Source organism: Tachypleus tridentatus, chromosome 2 (genome assembly GCF_004210375.1).
Source record: "Tachypleus tridentatus isolate NWPU-2018 chromosome 2, ASM421037v1, whole genome shotgun sequence".
Classification (NCBI taxonomy): domain Eukaryota; kingdom Metazoa; phylum Arthropoda; class Merostomata; order Xiphosura; family Limulidae; genus Tachypleus; species Tachypleus tridentatus.
The window spans coordinates 95,651,676-95,672,829 of NC_134826.1; the positions used below are offsets into that span (position 1 = coordinate 95,651,676).

General features: G+C 32.1%; 1 protein-coding gene across 4 annotated transcripts in view; it reads left to right on the forward strand.

The window, feature by feature from the left end:
• The window catches only part of LOC143244612 (uncharacterized), an 84,255-nt gene that overhangs the window by 37,477 nt on the left and 25,624 nt on the right, over positions 1–21,154 (forward strand). For all 4 annotated transcript variants that reach the window (XM_076489608.1, XM_076489606.1, XM_076489609.1 and 1 more), the window contains exons 3-5: positions 1,078–1,165; positions 4,258–4,381; positions 13,032–13,209. In XM_076489608.1, coding sequence (XP_076345723.1) covers positions 1,078–1,165; positions 4,258–4,381; positions 13,032–13,209 — 390 coding nt within the window. The remainder of the gene's footprint in view (positions 1–1,077; positions 1,166–4,257; positions 4,382–13,031; positions 13,210–21,154) is intronic.

Genomic DNA, 21,154 nt, shown 5'->3' on the forward strand with positions numbered 1-21,154 from the left:
GAACGCAGTGGGCAACTTTCATTACTTGTAAATTTTGATTACCAAAGTTTGTTTAAGCAAACGGTAGAAAAGTGTAAAATAGGAATATAAGCTGTATACTATAGACAAGAAAATGAAATATAGTTTCATTTTGTTAATACGTTTTGTCATTCTCTTTGTCCAGGCTTTCATTCTTAATAAACTACTGAAATAAATGTTACTTACGAATAAATAAATATTCCTGTCTGACTGCAGACGGCCTGGCATGGCTATGTGGCTAGAGAGCTCTCGATTTGTACTCTGAGGGTCGCGGATTCGAATTCTCGTCACACCAAACATACTTGCTCTTTCAGCTATGGGAGAGTTATAATGTTACGATCAATCCCACTATTCGTTAGTAAAAGGTTAGCCCAATAGTTGGCAGTGGGTGGTGATTACTAGCTGCCTTCCCTCTATTATTACACTGCTAAATTAGGGACGGCTAACGCAGAAAAAAACCCTCCTGTAGCTTTGCACGAAATTAAAAACAAACAAACTGACGAAAAATGACTGTTGCCAGCTCTATAATGATTCCGAATTGATGTTGTCTGATATGGCAAATCAATATTGATGCTGACACGCAACGATGGGTCTAAATGGACATCGTCCTGCAATTATTAATCAGGAATGAAGTGGACTTGCTCCGATGGGTCTGGATTGATCTTAGCATGTCATTTTTGGTCTATATTGATTTCTGCATGTTACGAAGAATCTGGATTGATGTCGTCCTGCTATATCAAGTTTGGATTTATGGATTTATGCCTTTATATGAGACAGGCCAAGATATACGTCAACGTGCTATGATGCGTGAGTTTGCGTCGTTGCATCAGACAGTCCAGGACCTATGTCGTCGTCATGATATGTAAGGTCTAGATTGATGTAGCCAGGTTATGATGAGTCTGGATTTTTGTCGACATGTTAGAGATGGAAGGTGTGATCTTCTTGATGATTGATGATATTGAGGTGGAGCAAACAATTTACGATATACGTTTGTTGCCGGACGGCAACTTCGTTGAATTTCTCTTTTCTTAACTTGATTCTTTATTTTATTTTCTACAGGTTTTTCTCCTGATGTGCAGAATTATGGAAGTAATAATGAAGACGTCTTCGGGGTAAACAAAAAGAAGAAGAAGAAACGAAGACACAGGTATGTCAAGTGCATCATATGTTATGTTACTTAATAAGCTCGTTTTGATTTTGTTAGGAAGAAAATATTCTACATTTTCAATGGAAGGTTTTCTTTCTTAACCATTGTAGAATATGAATTCGGGAAAACAAACACATTTTAACCTTTTTTGTAACCCTACATAAACAGTTTCTTTCCACTCGTTCTATTATGTAATAAATTAAGAGAATGAATTTCGTTTAATAATTACTTTCTGTGACTAAACTGTACAAAGTTTAATAACGTTTAAAGGAACGATAACTAAAGAAGATGGATGCCATTTTAAGTGATATAACATTCCCCTTAATAGAAACATTGAAACTAAAACTAGAAATAGATTATCAAATAGGAGAAAAACACGACTTGCTAATTGTTTCTTTGTGTGAACAGCTTACGGGATGATGTGTCTGATTTTATCATCTATTTAATAACATTTTTATCAATGCAGGAACGAGACCAGTTGTTACAGTTTTCTTTGTTATAATATTATATATATATTTATATGTGTGTGTCGTTCATTTTAATTTGTAATCCCTTATTTTGGTTATTATGGTCTTTTGATCAGGTTTGATTGAAACATTTAAGTAGATGTAGAAAAACATAATCAATTTCAAGACATGTTCCAGCTCTTCTCTTAAAATTGTAACTTTGCAAATCCCAGAAAAAAAAATTATCTGTGTATCTCAGAAGAAAATGGAATCGAATATCATACCTGTTCGTGTCCAACTTCATTTGAGTTTAAATAAGTTAAACGTGCAATTAAGATCTTATCATACTGAAACAATCGGTATCCTTAACTTGCTTGTCTCAGGTAATCAGGCATAGCTACGCTAAGGGTTATCTTCTCTATCCGTTCCTCATTATGAAGTAGTAGAATAAAATCAAAGCAAATAGTCAACAGCACCAACCATCAGTTATTGAACTACTTCAATCAAACACCGAGATTTGACCGTCGCTCTTATAGCGCGCACGTGACTCCCAAAGTGATGAGCGTCATTTTTTGGCAACAACTCACAAACCATATATATTTGGATTCCCAGTCCGTATACTGACCACAAGCCATGCCCGGTTCGCGTTCCTCTCATATATTAAAGAAATTCCAAGAGGTATTCTGGAAAATCATTCAACAAATTATGACATGATGGGTTGTTTAATCAGTTACTGCTCTTGCGGCAACTGTTGTGTTTGAATATGATACGATACATAATCTGCTTAATAATGATAAAAGTCAACTGTTCTGTTTGAGTTTGATACGTCAGATAATCTATTTAATAGTAATAACAGTCAGAACTTACCTTTCTTTTTTCTTCACCCTGAAGGTCTTCTTAGTACAAAAATGTAGGTCTAGGATGACAATCTACTGAAACGTTTCAAACATGCGATTTTATTAAAACTTAACAATTGTTTGTTCATTTGTTCAAAGTAAATCCACGTTAAGCAAGCTATCTGTTTACTTCAGTGCGTGGAACAGAACTCAACAAACAAAGCTCTAAGTATGAGCTTATTCATTTATTATAGTTTTACCTCCATTATATGAAATAACCACATTTCCCAGTAACATTTTGAGTTGAATAAAAGTGAACCATTCATTATTTCTCTCTTCAACACATAACCTGATCAATGTACAATTTCATACATAAACTCAGTCCAAAACATATAAAATATACATCTATAATATCTTTTAAGATATTTCCACTATTCGCTGCTTTTGTGTTATAAACATTTTATTCTATAGGGATTATAGTAACTATAAATATAAAATCTCAATTCATCCTTTTCACTATCCATCACGCTTGATAATTAGGCTGAATATGAAAAACATTAGTTAAAAATAGCCATTTAATTATCTTGGTATTTTCAATCTATATTGCACCTTATGTAAGCCACAATTATGGTAATAACCATCTGAAAACAGAGAGAGTAACCAATGATCAGCTCCACCCCCTACACAGCTTTTACTACCTAAATAGCGGGGCTCGGTAACACGATTATAATGCCTTAAACCCGAAAATGAGAAACATGCTCAACTGCCTGTCGCGGAGTCGAAACTTGAACATTGTGTAACGTAACCCGATACGTCATTCATTTCACCAAGCATACCTTCACTTACCTTGGGACACATTTGTGTGTTGTCAAACAATAAATGTTTAGTCGACAGTCTGCAAACATAAAAAAATATATATGTTGCAGAGGCCGTTTTAAACGCCAAATTTATTATACATGTAATACAAAAAAAAGAAGGCTGGTAATTGGGTTTGACCACTGTCACTGTCAGGAATCTATACGATCACGTAAGTGTAATTAGTAAATGATGTTTATTATTTTTTTATAAGTATGAATTAATTAGTTCCTATCGTATCTTTAGGCCACAAATATATAACAATTACTATACTTTTACATTGTTTATTCCTACGTTTAGGTTACACTTACACAATATATCTTTGTTGGTATAGGTCATCCTTTTAGGCTAACAGTCTAAAAAGGACTGTATTGGTGGTGACCGAAGATTGATCTTCTATTTTCTAGTATACTTTCTTTCTTTCTTCCCATTTAGGAATTGAGCTAGATAGCTTATATGAATACTTCTAAAGAAAATTCCTCTGTTTTAATTACTTCAATGTCAAATTAATTGATGGTGTTATCAGATGGATTAACATAAAAAAACCTCTTATATTTCTTTTTTTGTGGATCATTTTCTAGTATTTGACTGTTATTCCCGTTTATCTTATAGTATTTTTTTTTGTCTAACATGATGAGTTATAACAAATAGTTCGATAATATCGAGCTTTGTATGTTTCGTATGATGTTAAATTCTAACTCTTGTTGACCTTTTTATTTCCCCAACATATGAAGTCCACATTCAGAAAGAATGTTGAAAGTGATATTTTTCCTCTTCTTCAGATGGTTTGATGTGGTTTAGGAATTGTTATCGATTGATACTAAGTTGTAGGGATTTCTAACCATGAGATTGGTTGATATCTGATCATCGCATCCTTACCGCAAGTAGAAGTCCATTTGATGTTGAAACATTTTACTGTGATTAATAAATAAAATAAGGTTTTGCTTCTACCCAGGACAATCTTTACAAGTTCTCAGCTGGATGAACTAGAAAATGCTTTCAAAGAGGCTCATTACCCGGATGTATACGCCAGAGAAATGTTATCTTTAAAAACTGACCTGGCAGAAGATCGAATACAGGTAAGATTGAATTGTAGATTCTTCAAATTGTAACACAGATCGCTGCAAGTAAAGTTAAGCATGTCTGTTTTGGCGAAAAGCTATTCAACAGTCTGTTTGCGTGTGCACTCTGTGTACCACAGAAAAATCAAACCCTGGAATTTAAAAGTTGCAAGTTCATAAAATTACAGCCTGATCGACCCATTGGGGAGATGGGACGATATTGTTAGGGTATTGCCTATTGTTTTTGGGTGAATAAAGTAAACCAAGTGCAAAATACCTTAGTTAGTTGGAGAGTGGCGAGTTAATAGTATTTAGGTCATGGGTTAAGTAGTCGGATCAACGTGGAAATAACTTTATTGTATCCTTTGTTATTAAGTGGCTTCGTGATGTGTTACACATTAAAGTGAACTATAGTTTTATAGTTCTTTTACAAATGCTATCATATGTTGCAGAATATGTCGTACATTTTTGTATTGTATTGTAATCACACTAAATAAAAATGAAATGAAGCAAGATATTGAAACCCCTATGCATATTTACAGTAAAGCAAACAGAGAGGTTTCTGGGTGGGTCCAAGTCCCTGCCTTCCTGTTCTTATATCATGCATCAGAAATGCCTATACCAACTTAAAAACAAACTGATCCTAAAACTTGGTTGCTACACGTTAGTAAAAATTTATCTAATTTTTAAAATAAATAACACGAAGGATCGTGTAGCTCTTTATATCAAAATAATAATTTTGATGTGTTATTATTATTTTGAATTAAACACATAAATACACAAAGGGCTATCTGTGTTCTCTATCGAAACCTGGTTTCGAGTGTTGCAAGTCGTGAGGCATAGCGCTGTACCACTGGGTAGCTATTATGTATTAATACGTGTAACGGATTTACTAATATTTATTCATTTTAATATCGATGTTTGTTTCAGTTAAATATTTATTTAGAAATGCATGTAACTTATATTGTTAAATCTGTATTGCGAAATTCACGCCTATTCACCAAAGTCGTAGAAGATTTTTAAGTGAAAGAATCGACAAAATCCTATGTGTGCATGTAAATACTGGTGATCGCCCGTGTTATTGGGCCAATTGAAATTTCAAGAATTTCGCTCGCCTAACACTTATAAACCGACCCGCTAATAGAAAATATACATTGTTGGTTTTTCTACAGAAGGTATACTATAAACCTCGAAAACTATAACTGTGATTAACACATATTAATCGCAAAACTACAGTTATTTGACCAGAAGCGTTTATAGATTTCGAACATTACAGACCGTTTAACTTCGACGGATTAATTTCGGCAGGTAATATTTCTACGAAAACATTATATAACTTCAATTGTGTAAAATTTGCGTGTGATCGGTGAGAGCTAACTAACCACACCTTAAGTGAAGTGTATCTATATCAGCTCAGAATTAATTCGTTCTTAATGAACCGTCGATAAAATATTCAGTTCCAGACCAGATAGAACACTCAATATTATTTGTAAGTTTGTAAAACTTTATATATATATATATATATCATTATTTGTAATAACTATTTGTGTAACCGTTATTATAAATTGCATTATTGTGTGTGTATTAAAATATATTTGTTTTAAGAAAGAAAACTGTGTGTGTGAATCTTCTTGGCAAATATTGTAAACTTAATACAGATCAAGATTTAATTAACTTTTAAATTTATATTACAATTTAACTCAGTTTCAGGCTATTTCAAATTTTAACGCGTAACAAATATATCGGAAGCTCGTCCAGTATAAATCATAATACGTAACATACACAAAAATTAACTGTTTAGTTTTAGATTTTAAAATAATTTATAAGACCGATTGAATAGTAATAGAAATGGATGTTTTCTTCTCGTATTTTACTATCCTATGTGTACGTAGATCCCCTTACACTCCCTCTTAACGATGCTTGAAAATGGTTTATCAATAAGCTTCTACCATGTTAATGTTATCTGTACGTTATTATATGTGGTTTCTGTGTGTCTACTAAAAATTATGAGTGAAATCTCAATGAATGTAACACACACCTTTACACAGTTTTTAACCTTTGTTCATATACACTCATACGTAAATCAACAATTAAATGTAAGTAAGAAACAGAGATGATTTACTGATAACCCTTGTATAAATAGAATGAATAATTTAAAGGTGAAGCTTGCTTTTTTAATATTTTTAAGTTTTAATGACATAAAATGAAAGAAAAAATTATAAAAAAACGTTACCGATTTTGTATCACTTGTTTTAATGGAGGGTAGAATTTATTGAACACAAATCGTGGCCTAAAATTTCAACTTATACGTGTGTATATACGGTATATGACACATCATACATATATGTCATTCATGATGTTATAAAAACACGTAAGTTCAAGAAGTTTTAATGTAAATTAATAAAAACCCTATTGCTCGAGCGCTTTAGAAAGTGAACCTTTCGAAAGCGCAAGAGATATAGATGTTTTATTCATACATATATATACGTCGAACATCTATATATAAATAACCTGTGTGTTTCACTCTGCGATCTGTGAAAAGTAAAAAGAAATGTAACTGACATGTGTGTTGACCTACAACATTAGTATGAATGCGATTGTATTGTCTTCACCGCATATATATATATATGTATATATATAGTTTGGATGTAATTTTTATGTTTCTGCTATCGTCATAAATGTGGATGAAACTTTCATATTAAAGTAAATGTGTTGTGTTCTACTCCACATCATAACTATGGATGCGATAGACGAGTGTTTGCCATAGGTTATATGGATCTGATTGTCATATGTCGTGTTTGCATATGATTTCCTTATGCTTCGTTCTCTATCATTAGTGAGTTTGAGAATGCCACGTGTTTGCCACAGGTTAATTTGTTTGTGATTATTTTCTTTTTCACATCACATCATTAACGTGCGTGATGCAAGTTAGTTTGAATACAATTATCTTGTGTTTTGCTCAACATCAGGTTGAAGAAAAAAAGGTCCATTTTTATAGAGCTCGTTTTGTTGTTTTAGGGCAAAGCGATATAATAGGCTATACACGCTTTGTCAACCGCATGCCATACTTTAACGTTGTAAGTCTATAAAATTTCTGTAGACTCACCGGAGAACTTTTCTATAGAGACAAACTGTGAAGATCGTTAAGACTGTAAATTTCAATGGAGTTTTTACTTACTGCTGTGATTATAGAAAGTGTTGCAACATCTTGTGTATAGGAGTTTTTACTTATTGCTGTAATTACACAAGGCTTTACAAAACTTTTCATATAGATTTTACAGTAGGTTTTCAGGAATAATTTGTATTGTACAGGCCATAATGTTTACTTATTTTGTAACAAATAAGATCATTATTATTAAGGTGGAATACAAATACACGTAGGGCTGTCAAACTGAGAAATTCGTGTTATATTAAAAATCTATCATGTTGTGCAAAAGTGTTAGGACAAGAAAATATTTAGTAATTCTTTACATTTTATGGAGATAATTTTTCCTGTCCATTACAGAATGTAAATCTCAACACTAACGACAAATGAATGAACCAGTGTGAGAATACTTATCATTCTTTGAAATTGCCACATACTTTTATCAAGAGCATGTCATAAGAGTTCTGCTTGAATGGACATACTGATCAAATTTAGGGTCTGAAATAAACTATCCTGGTACCCCACACAATGTCTTAACTATATAGAGAAAAGATAGCAAAGGGATAGCATATGGTACCGTAAAAAATTAATTTCATAGCATTCCACAAATAAACCTTGATAAAAAACAGTGTTTAACACTATATAGTAATTTTGTTTTATTTGCCACTGTCCAAAAAGTGTATACAATTATCAGTACAGCAAAGAATTCATATAAAAGCTTTACGTAACGTTGGTTGGACTTTCCGACAAATTGTTGCAGACTTGAAATGCTCCCCAAACATTGTTATATACACCTTGGATAGTGAGACCGAGACAGGTAAATTTAACACTAGAAAAGGAAGAGCCAGAACACTTGAACTCAATGCTGCTGATGTTAAGTATCCTTGTTTATGCAGCCTTCTGGACAGAAGGAAGACTGCCACTGATCTCAATGATGAGATAAACGACCATGTACCAGATTAAAGAAAAGTGTCCAGATCATGGAGACTCAACGAAAATGGAGTATTTAGTCGTAGTAGTTAAAACACTATTACTTTGATATTCAAATATTTGTCAAAATACTAAAATTTGCTAAATAATTCAAACACTTGACTGCTTATGGTTGGAAAAGGGGATTATGGACGCATGAGTCCAGGCTTGGAATACTTGGTTCAAAACGTAGATTGTACTTCTGGCGGAAGAAAGGTGAAAGCTACTTACCTCAATGCATAACACCTACCTTGAGTCATAGGGGAGGCAGTGTGATAGTTTGAAGGTATTTTTCTGATGAGGCGACGGAAGATATTTGCAAAATATATGGAATAATGGATTGACGCAAGTACTGTCAGATAATCTGTTATAGTATATCCAGTTGTTTATGTATTATTGGTAAAGAATTCTAATATCAAGAAGATAATGGCCTTAACCATTCATCCAAGCAATGTATAAATCACGTAGCTAAGAAACAAGCTGCTGGAGTCATTCAAACGATGCAATGGTTCTCAAAGAGCCTCGATCTCAACCGAACAGAGCAAATCTGAGATTTGATAGATCAAGAAACTTGAGAAATTGAAAGTTACTTCAAAAATATTTATGGGAATATATTAGAGATATTTGGAGTAAAATCCCAAAAGACAGTTTGATTAAGTATTTTGCAACAATACTTGAAGACTGTCTGCAGTTATAAAATCAAAAGGGGAACACACAAAATATTAACTGCTACTGAACTCAAGCACTTCCACTGAGTTTTTGTTGTATTAAATGTGAATAATGATGTTTCACCTCTGATTTATTCTCCACTGTCCTTTTAAAATAGTCTGAAACCTATTTTTGATTTTGTCTTAACACTTTTGCACAGTACTGTAAATATGTAATTTGCATAACGAGGCAGGTTTTACAAATTTCATGAACGATTTATTATAACAGTAAACAATTTTATCAGACAGCTGTGAAAAGATATGTAATTCAGCATTTCACCTATCACAACAGACCTTTACCAAAACACACATAACGACAAAATATAACATCAAATTATTATTATTATGCATGCTGTTTATTTCCACTTGTCACTGTAAGGAGATGCAATCAGCTACATTGCCTGGTTTAGGGTCATAAATTCACTAAAGGTTTGAATTCCTTCCTAATTACATCAGTCTTTGTATTAGTGACCAAGTCAACAACATTGGGTGATCTGGTGCAACTACATCCATATGTGGGCATGACTGCATTTGATGCTGCCTCCTTTTCTTTATCAACATTCGGAAATAACATGACGAGGTTCTTACAAAAATAACAGACAGGTCTTGATGATGTTGATAAAGTTTTATCGTGACTGTTAGAAGATTTCGAACTAGAGAAGATGGATTTTTAGAAGAATCCTGAAGTTTAGTGGATTAAATAGTTGCAGGTTTATGCTGAGGGGGCATATGAAAAGTGGTGGTTCACCTTTCCTTTCATTCATCACCAGCCTGATCTGGTGGTTAAGATTCTGGACTCGTAATCCGAGGGTCGCGAGTTCGAATCCCCGTCACACCAAACATGCTCGCCCTTTCAGCCGTTATGGCTTTATAATATGACGGTAAATCCTAGTATTCGTTGGTAAAAGAGTAGCCCAAGAGTTGGCGGTGGGTGGTAATGACTATCTGCCTCTTCCTAGTCTTACACTGCTAAATTAGGGACGGATAGCTCAGCGACCCGTTGTGTATCTTTGCGCAAAATTCAAAACAAAACAAACGTTTCATTCAAGTACGTTTTGAGGTCAGTCGTTACTTGTACATCGTTTAAATTTCTCAAATTAATTGTCTTATATTGTCGAAACTGTTATTAATATTTAAAGAATTACATCATCGATCAACATAAACCTCTAAACACGAACAAATTCCATATAAGTTTGGCTATCTTGTTTGCAATAACCTCGAGATTTTTTGGTTCAAGTAGCTTTCTCAAAATGTTTGAAATATTTATCAACTTTATTTTCATTAAATGATACTTTAATGGTACTTTAATACATCTATAGAATTCAAAGTTACCATTTTGACTTTGTTGATCGTAGTTGAGTCTATTTCCATTTATTTCAGCTTAATTTCTTTTTCGGTTTCGATACGAGTTTGTTCTTTCTCTTTTTCAGCTTAGATACGGGCTTGTTCAGCCTCTAGACGCTTATTTTCTCTTTCAGCTGAGATACAAGCTTTTTCAAGCTTGATTTGTTTGAGTTTTAGCTGGATTTCTGGCTTACCTTTATCATTCACCTCAGATTGGCTAGTGGAGACACTAAAGTATTTTCTTAATGCTTCCTTAGACATCAACTCATCATTGACTAATATTTCAATAATAAACTTTTTAAGTTCATGTTTTCTAATTTGTTTCTTGACCTCTAATTCTAAGCCTTTGGCAATTTCAAGCAATTCACTTTTGTTATATCTTTCTAGTTCTTCAAGGGAGAGTGATTTTAGAAAACCTTGATAACCAGATATGATCAAACTTGTTGGCACTGAAAATGTATACTGAATTAAGATTTGAGTTTTAATTTAGATTGAATTTTATTACGTTACTTGTTATTATTTATCTCGAACGAGTTTTTGATTTATTATGTTATGTATTACAATTTATCTTGGACGAATCTCCACTTTATTACATTATGCATTACGAATTCAAATAGCTGTAAACTTTAATTTTAACTTAGAAGTTGAGTGATTGTCAATATATATCAAATTTATAATATTTGCCAACAATAATGATACACGTAATTTTCTTTTTTAACAAAATATATTTTAATATATAAAAAAAATATAATTTACAAAAATGATTATTATAAATAGTTATTAAAGATAATGAGTTATACACAAAAGTTTTTGAAAATTACAAACTGTACTGAGTCTTCTATCTGGTCTAGAAAGTCTTGTCAGTTTGGTTCTAATGTAACTGAAACAGCCTATGTGGAATAAGCTAAGTGAAGTTAAATTGGGTGATTGTCAGTTTAGCCGTGACAGGAAATCCTTGGAGAAAGTTTTACAGTTGAACACAGATAAGGAGAGTAGTCTGTCTTGTCAAAAAGTGTTGTAAAGTAACTGAACCTATCTATGTGGACTTTGACGAAAATGAGATAATTACACTATGTAACACAAATTTTGTTCCTGGATATTATGTGTTATTTCTTAATTGTTTATATTGCAAAACTACAGAAAATAGCCATTATTCCTTTCAACCTTTGCTTTTGTGACCTGGATAATGAAATTTAGAAATTAACATATTTTCTATGTAAAAAAGGCAATTTTGCACATTTTCATTTGCATAAGGTCTGAATAAAACAACATGAATCAAGATTTACGTGTATTTATACTAAAGTCATATGAAAATGAACAAAAATGTTTAGAAGTGAGTAGTTTTTTGAGATTTGCGACTGTAATGCAAATCACTTTCACGTATCAGCCGCAAAATATAGTTTCCCATCATGTTTTCGTTATATGCTCTCAGATCACAAAAGCAAAGTTTGAAGAGTAAATTTGGCGTTTTCCATTTGCTTTAGACATAAGCAATTGGGAAATAACATTTTCTGCCCAGGAACAAGAAAAAGTAAAAATTTTGTTACATTGTGTTATTTAAAGTTTTGGATATAATTGTAGTAACTGACGGGATAACGTAAATGAATTTATCGCAGATTGTACAATAAGAAATAGAGTAGAGAAAAATAGTTAGTTTTGCCAGTTGAATCAACCTATGTGGACTTTTGAGAGGGAAATAGATTGATTAAGAATTTTAGATACAACTATGATATTTTACTGTGTAAAGAATTTTCTACATATGTTAGACTTATATTGAATATATCATTTTGAAACAAGTGGGTTGTTTACTGGCTATTTATTGTTCAAATTTATTGCTAACACGTCACAGACACCTACTGTAGAAGAATCCCAGCCCACTCATACACATAAAACCCTAATAACTGGCTAAAACAGAATACTCACATACTTATGTTATGTATTGTGTAGCACTGAATATCATATATATATATACATATAGAAACACTGAAGAGTATATCGAACAATAAATTTCCCAAGTATTAATATGCTATAATCAAATTATTTTAGTCACATTTTATTGCATACAAAGAGGTACAAAGGTTTAAGCCAAACAGCAATTTGTGGCATTATAAAACTTTTTTTAAAGATTATACTGGAAAATATTTTTAGAGTTTCTAACTTTTAAATCATTAATTATATTTTAATTGTTCAATCAAATAAAATATTCAGCGCTGTGTAAAGGTGTTTATATATACCATATATATATATATATCGCGCAATCTACATAATAGACTATTTGCGTTCTGCCCATCAGAGTAACCGAATCTTGGATTTTAGCGTAAAAGGCTTCTAAACTTGGCGATGGGCCAACCTGGGATAGGCATAAAAAGCATATCTACAACAATTCGTTTAATATGTAATTGCTTGAGTAATATATAGCGATATTGAAATCTTAAAGACGTAAATTCTCTTTCAGTAAGAATCAACACTGTTTGTCTTTTTTTTTCACTTTTTTCTTTTACAGGTTTGGTTTCAAAACCGACGAGCGAAGTGGCGTAAGACCGAGAAGTGCTGGGGCAAAAGCACCATCATGGCTGAATACGGACTATACGGGGCAATGGTTAGACATTCACTTCCTCTTCCAGACAGCATTACGAGGAACAATAAAGGAGGAGAGGTTTCCTGTGCTCCTTGGTTATTAGGTAAGTTCATATGTTGTCAAGGCAACAATCATGATTAAACGTTTCTTGGTTGTTAAGCAGGCACATTTCAGAACAATATATGTGCATTCATTGGTTACATAGCCTGCGACAATTTTATCGTCTTGAAAATTTTATATAAATTCGAAAATGATATATATTTTCTCCATTACGTACCGATTTTTCACAAAACTTCATATATAATTTTCACAAATGAATCATTTTCATTGAAATTGGGACACATTTTGTTATGCTTAAAATCTTTATTAACCACAAGCTATAGATTTCTCTCGACCAATCGTGACGTGAGAGTCTAACCTATCGTTCTAGCACTCGGATATAAATATAAAAATATTCATTGTGGTAAACGAAATAACAGTTTGATATACGTAAAAATCTTCTCTATTTGTAAAAATGTTCTTACATGACAGAAATATACGAATGTTATTATTGAAATCTGTGTAGCTGAATTAGAGAAAAACCAGTTATCAAAACCAAAACAACTTTTATGAAGTTTAAATTCGCAGTCCTGTGTTATTAAACTGTTACAATTGATGCCATATTAACAACCAAGGGGTATATCATGTTATCTTCATGAACTAAAGAAAAAATCAATAACTTAAAAAAAAATTAAAACATCAAATTTTATTTGATGTGATTATTTAGGATAAAAACAACTTATATTTAATTGTTGTTTTTTGAATGTCTTCCTAGTATATACATAACACTTAACTAATAATATTATCAGTAATGTTGTTATAATCATATTCTTTTTAAACATGTTATCATGATATATTTTAATGCATTGTACTTCAACATGTAAAACCACTCATTCTAATAAAAACAAAACATCATTTTTAGTGTGTTTAAGGGAAGAACTATTTTTATTTCTTAGAGTGGTTCACAAGCAAATATCAGAAAGATTTGGCCCCTGATCACTATACATGTAAGTTGTAAAGAAAACGTTCTGTAACAAACATAATAAATTCAAAATTTCAATAATTTTTAATCACCGCCTTTCACAAACTGGAGGGCAAAAGCGAATAATTAAAACTGATAACACAAATCAAAAAATAGTTGCATTCAACAGCTTTAAGTTTCCAACACTTTAAACTCTACTTTTACCGTGTTGGTTCCAGCACGATATACATGCTGCCTTTAACTGCATAAATACTTGGTATCAATACTTACAGGTAGGGCTAACACCATCTTCTTATCTCATTTTGTAATAAACAAGTCTTATCTGGCGCTTGCACTATAATAATCCTAACTCCCAGTCAGGCAAGCCGAATGCTTAAAAAGATAATTTATCCAACCTTGGATTAAAGCACGCACTATAACATACAATCTTGGTAGTTTTTCCATAGCATATGTATCATATTAAACTATTGTGTTTTTTCTTATAGATTTTACAGCTGAATATTATATTTTGAAGATTTGTAAGAGTATTATTCATGCAGATTTATTAGTCGTTAGTTTGTATTAATTAAATACAGCAACGTATGTAAACTTATGAAGCTTTACGCTTATTGTATTCGCTGTATACATAACAAACACACTGAATATGTATCTAATCACTATTAATAATATTTTAACAAACTACTCAAATAAAAATGCGCCGTAATAAGGAATCAAGTATTCCTTTTAAGGAATAAATTATTAATTCTTTCACCATTCAATTGAAAAATGCACTAACACACAAACGTATTGCACCGTAAAGAAAATAATAAAAGTCATTGATTGAAGAATTTTATTAAAGAAATAAAAAATGTCATAAAAAGAAAAAATTGTTCATACAGTGGGTTTCATGTTTGTTTAATATGGTGAAGATATGAAAGTAATACTTAAATGGACACAATTAAGTTGTTCAATAGCAAAATAAGGTAAACTGATCAAACACATAACAGATTTAATAGTTTCCTTCTATTTAATTACATAAGCAGGCTTACCATCATTAAGACAGATAATTGTTTACGGTATGATTCTCATTGTTAAAAGTGTAGTTTTTCTTGCCTTTTGCCTGTCAAAGTGATCAATGATCCTGCTGAAATTCAAAGTGAGGGATATACGGTTTTAAATTGCAAAGGTTCCCAGACATATCAGTCGGTCTTTAGCAATAGTGGAGTGTACATAATTTGTTATCGGTTTCATCTTGCTGAAACATATATCCTCTTCTGTCACTGTGACTAGTATTATGGAACAAATGGAAAGGCTAACGAAACATTTGGTAAAAGTGGATGTAGGTTTAATCTGTTTAGTTTGTTTAAAGGATTTAATGTGGTATCACCAAAGTCACTTTTGTGGATGACCTTCAGTCTTCTGACACATCACATCTATAACTGACAACAAACTTCCTAGTTTTTGAATGCAGAACGTTCTCTGATGTATCTATCACAGATATTCTGTAAAACTAAAAGCAAATTGTGTGGATAATATTCATGGTTGCTTCATATCTTGTAGTAAGCTTAGCAATAACAGAATCCATGATTTTCATTATATGTGTTTAGTCTAAATTTTGTCTTCGTTACAGATTCATTGTCTTTTCAAGTAGTCATTTTTATTTTAATTATGATGTGACAGAAGATTAGTATCATTTGCAATCAGTTTAGGTTGATTAGGAATTGGTTCCAGTGTCCATGCAGTGTTTTTAAATCAATTAACAGACTTTCAGTATTGATCATTATAATATCAGTAGTAGCTCTGTATGCTTGCAATACTTGAAAACGCTAATTGATTATCAGAAATACATTTAACTAAATTCCAGCCATCAAAATGCAAGAAAACGACTGCACATAGTCATGCATACATTTAACTTTATATCTATTTTGAGATGTAAAATTAAGTTGAAAAATTTTACTGTTCTATATTCATAAGAAGAATGCTCCATAGCTGTGAGCTACGACAAATAGATTGCAAAGCTTTTGAGCTATTCCAAAGAATGTCCAATGACTTTATCATCGTCAAAATTTATCCAGGTGATTAGCTTTCAGTAATAGAAATTGAGGGGCCTGGCATGGCCAAGCGCGTAAGGCGTGCGACTCGTGATCCGAGCGTCGCGCCAAACGGTCAATCCCACTATTCGTTGGTAAAAGAGTTGGCGGTGGGTGGTGATGACTAGCTGCCTTCCCTCTAGTCTTACACTACTAAATTAGGGACGGCTCGGTGCAGTGGGCTAACAACCTACTCACTTAAATACCTGTCGAAGAATCCGCAAGCGATTGCGGCCCTATGTTCCTTGATGGAATCTAATGGTGATAACTAATAGAAATTGAGCACCATTATACTCACCAGGGTATTTATATTCTTGGACTCTGCAAACCATTATTTATTATTTCATGACCAGCTAAGCAATCAAGTATTAAATTAGAAATATTAGTCGTAATATTTTTATTACAGGCAGCAAATTACAGAAGCCTTTTATAAACGACAAAAGAAGAACATTTTGAAGCTTGAATAAAAGTTGTCTCTTCTTTATGAGATAAATCAGTTGTTGTATATACTATTATAGCAAAGTATTTTGCTCCAAGTTTTCATTGCAAACTAATGTGACAGATGTACTGAACAGAGGTTGCCATAAATTCATTCTAAGACTCAACTGACAAGTAATAAACTTAAGGATGTCAAACTGTTTGTTGGGATTCTACAACTCTCTCTACATGTTTTTTTAAAACTAGGTCTTAATGACTGAGCAGCTCAGTGATTCCTAACAATTACCATTATCAAGTATACCAATCCTTTTATGATGATCCACGAAAGACTAAACCTGTCTTTCCCAAGTAAGGGACAACATCTACAGTTCTCTTTAGGATATCCTTCCATTTCACTGCTCTTGAAAATAAAAAATTCTTCTCAAACTGCAAATCAACACAGTAGTTTGTTCTAAAATGTCTCTCTAAGCTCACGCCACTCAGTATAGCATTTCTTATGATGAACACTTCTCTTATGCTCTAAGAACTTATAATAAAGTTTCTTCCAGCCTGTTGTTAGCGACCAGACTTTTACAGTTGTAATTGTAGGGAGTAATGCAACAAGTGATGTCAACATTTGAAACAGTACAAAGTTTGACTAACATTACTCCAAACTAATCAGCCATGTTTACTGTATTCACCATTTTGCAGTCAAGATTATAGATTAAAACGTGGAAAAGTTAAATCTTTAGAGTGTTGTAGAACTCCATCTTTAACAGCTGGGTCAAAGTTTTCAATTGACTCTCGTCAGTTAAGATAGCAACATGGAAGCCACTGAGCTGACGTAACTTCTCAGGAACATTTTCTGAAATTATTCCTCCAGTAGTAATTACATTTAGCTGTAGATATTCATTTTGTTTTTCTGTAATAGGCTATGCAAATGTAATTGTCATTCGTATTATTCCCATTTGATATGTGATCATGATCAGCCAATTTATTGAAAGTAGTAGCACTTATTTCATCGTAACTACTTACATCAGACCCTGAATGGAAAGCATTGGTCTGATCTTCACTTTTCTTTTCCAAACCAACAACAAAAGGGTTTGCTTTCTTCTACTTTTTCTTCTACTGTTTGAATTTCCTCTTATTTACACCAGATTTATGCTTATATTCTTAAGACATTCTTCAGCTGGAAGGGTATTTTAAGGTAAAAAAGAAAAATATATTTGATATATATAAGTCATCAATATGAGTTGAAACAGCCAACTGAATTCAAGGTTCAAATGTCTGGAAACACCATTCATAAACATTTTGCAATTGAGCATCAGTAATAAATACAACTAAAACTGAATCATTTTTACTCTTCTTGTAACAAAAAACAGCAACAAGAACAACAATGAAATATCTTGCTCAATGAAAAACTAATAGAGTATAGGTATGAATGCTTGTATATCTTTCTATTTATATCTTACTATGCATAATTTTCACATATGATAAACCGCATTATACTGGCCAATTTAGCAAAAGTATAGTGATCTACCAGTAAATAGAAAGTCCATTTCACATGCAGTTCAACCAGTTTTTACTATCCAAGTGATAGTCGACCTGCTGACTTGCTGTTGGGGACACTATGTCTAAGAATATGCTTAACCCTTTCATTTCGGCTGGAGTGGAGAGAACATGTCATCACAATTTAAAAACAAATCTTATTATTGTCGACTTGCATAAACACATTTGGTATCAAAACATAGATAATAAATCAGATTGTAATATAAGTTTTAATGTTTCAATTTGCAAAGATAATATTGAAGTAAAATATTAAACTGACAGTATACGACAATCGTGAAGTAAGTTCTCTAAACCTTCTACCTTTGATAACTTAACTACTATCCCTTTCTGAAGTACAAAGATTAATACAAATTTTTAAAACTATGCTATGGATATTCTACGAAAAATCTAAATTTCGCTTACGCTATTGTTAAAACAACCAGATAAATTGTAATAGTTATAAGATATTGCTAGCTTGTTGTTTGTGATTCTTCTATGTTTCTAGAAGCATGTTTAAATAAGTGGAAAATATTTAGTGTGAAAAAAGCATGATTGTGAAAATTAAAAGCTTGAATTTCATTCAGGACTGACACTGACCCTTGCAAGACCGTAAGCAAGTGTCTTGGAATTATGTAATTAAATACAGTAGATTGGGCTAAGCAGTGGGAATGTGTTTTACTTTAGATGGCTCAAAAGGGCAATAAAATAATACAGTTAAGTAAAAAAAAAATACTCAGTTTTACAAACCGCAAACTATTCAGAATAAACATGTGTACTTGTTTTGAGTTACAACCTATGGTTATTTTAAAGAGAAAAATTGGTAATTTAGAGTTATTTCCTATTTTCCAAGGTGGTTGCAAAGTCGTTCATATCTTAAATGGAACATTTTATGAGAAAATCATAAGAAACTCGGGAAGAGTAATCCTATGTCTTTCTCACGACTCTCATAATGGCATAAAACATTAAATTGGGAAATTATCACACTTAGTTGATAATATAATAATTTACCATAATATTCTGTGTTAATATCGATCAAAAGCAAGTTCATATAACTAAGAAATTACGATGACATGGGTTGGACTTCTTTACCTGGAGCCAGAATGAGCAGTGACATTGCGACTACAACATTACAGGGTTATTCAAATCTATAACTCAGCTACACCTTTATTGTATTATGCATAATAAATTATCAACAATGTATTGACAAATCTCATAATTCGGGGACATGTGATTTCTTACGTATTTTGTGTTCACAGACATTTTCTTAGCGCTAGTAGTAGGAGTAGATAAAGTTATTGTCACGTAATTTTTTCTAGACGAAAGTGATTGATCTGGTCTCCTGTGTTTATATTTTGTTTGTTTTTTATTTAATTAGCCAATTAGCGTCCGTATGCAATTAATGATGTTAATACTGGAATAGCTCAATTTGACTTCTATAATATTATAAGAGTCCGATTTCACCTTGATATTGCCAGAGGGGCTGAATTTGACCTTCGTGAAACAAGATTATCATGTATCTTACTGAAAACACAATACACATAGTCTTTTCACTACATTTTACAGCATGCTGGTTCAGTTCTTGAACATTATTACAATTTAATCGGAATCAGATATAGAGAACTACCCTAAAACTACGCACAAACTATGAGAGTATGCGCTTCACATCTAACGTAATTTTCGCGTTACCAGGTGTCACTAGCAACGGAAAAACAATCATATTATTTATAAAAATATTTACATTAATGCATACTAGCTTGATAATTTCAAACTTTTGCCGATAAAACTCAGTGCTTCTCGAACAATAACCTTCTTGAAGAGATAACTTCTTCGTCTACTCAGGGGTAAATACGTCTTGTATTTAGGTGGTGAATATGATCATCTACTTGAAAATAGGACAGGTCGACTAGTTAAGGATTAGATACAACCACTTATATAGGAGTTGAAACATGATAGTTTACTCAAAGTCTGAACACAGTCGTCTACTTAGGGTCTAGACATGGTCTTCTATTTTGAGGATAAAGCACTGCCGTCTACCTAAAAGTCTGATCACATTTATCTATTTAGGACTTAGATACAGCTAATACGTTCCTTAGCTTACGGTTTGAACACAGTCGTTTGTTTAGGAATCTGTAAACATGTCTACTTCATTATTAGAACTGATTGTCCACTTGAGGGATGTACACTGTCATGTGTTTTGGAATTAGCCGTTGTAGTTTTGTTTTCTGCAGTAAACTTGCTTAAATAGCTGTTGAAAATATGCTGTGTTTGAAGAATCAATTATTTTGACTTTTTCTTTTGAAACTTACTTAAATCTACAAATGACTCGAGTTAAAGTCGGAGTTCTAAGGTGCTTTCAATTTTTGTGCAATACTAAATCTGCATAAATATAAATTTATGACCAATTAACGTTTACCTTTTGTTACACTTTCTTTAAAAGTAAAAAAATAATATGATATTATATTTTATTATATGTAATTCATTATAGAGAACACGACAATAATATTTTTTTTCTGGAACATTGAGATTACGAGTGATGGTAAATTTGTTAAATTTTTATTGTATACATCTATCACTAACTTGAAAAACATCTTTCTTTGTAAAACTCTTCAATCATTTTTCCCTTTTAATTAAGTAATATATAACTCTTTGTAATTCAATATGTCACGTTAATATGTTTTTAATTAAAGTAAAATGAAAACCTTTGGGCATAAAATTACTTTAAAGCGTTTACAAGTCCTATAGTAATCAGTATCAAAGCATTATTATTATTAAATGCAACTTTATCCAAAAATTATTATTTGGATCTAAACTCCTCTTCTACTGTGAACGTAATATTATGATGTCACTATACAAACACTGTTAGTAAAGAAACGTGGCTTACTATATAATTTGAGAATATCTTGTATACAAACTATTAACAAATAAATGCTATTTTTTATTTAATATTAGAATGTTTGCTGCCCAAACACTGATAAACAAAAACAAAAAATGTT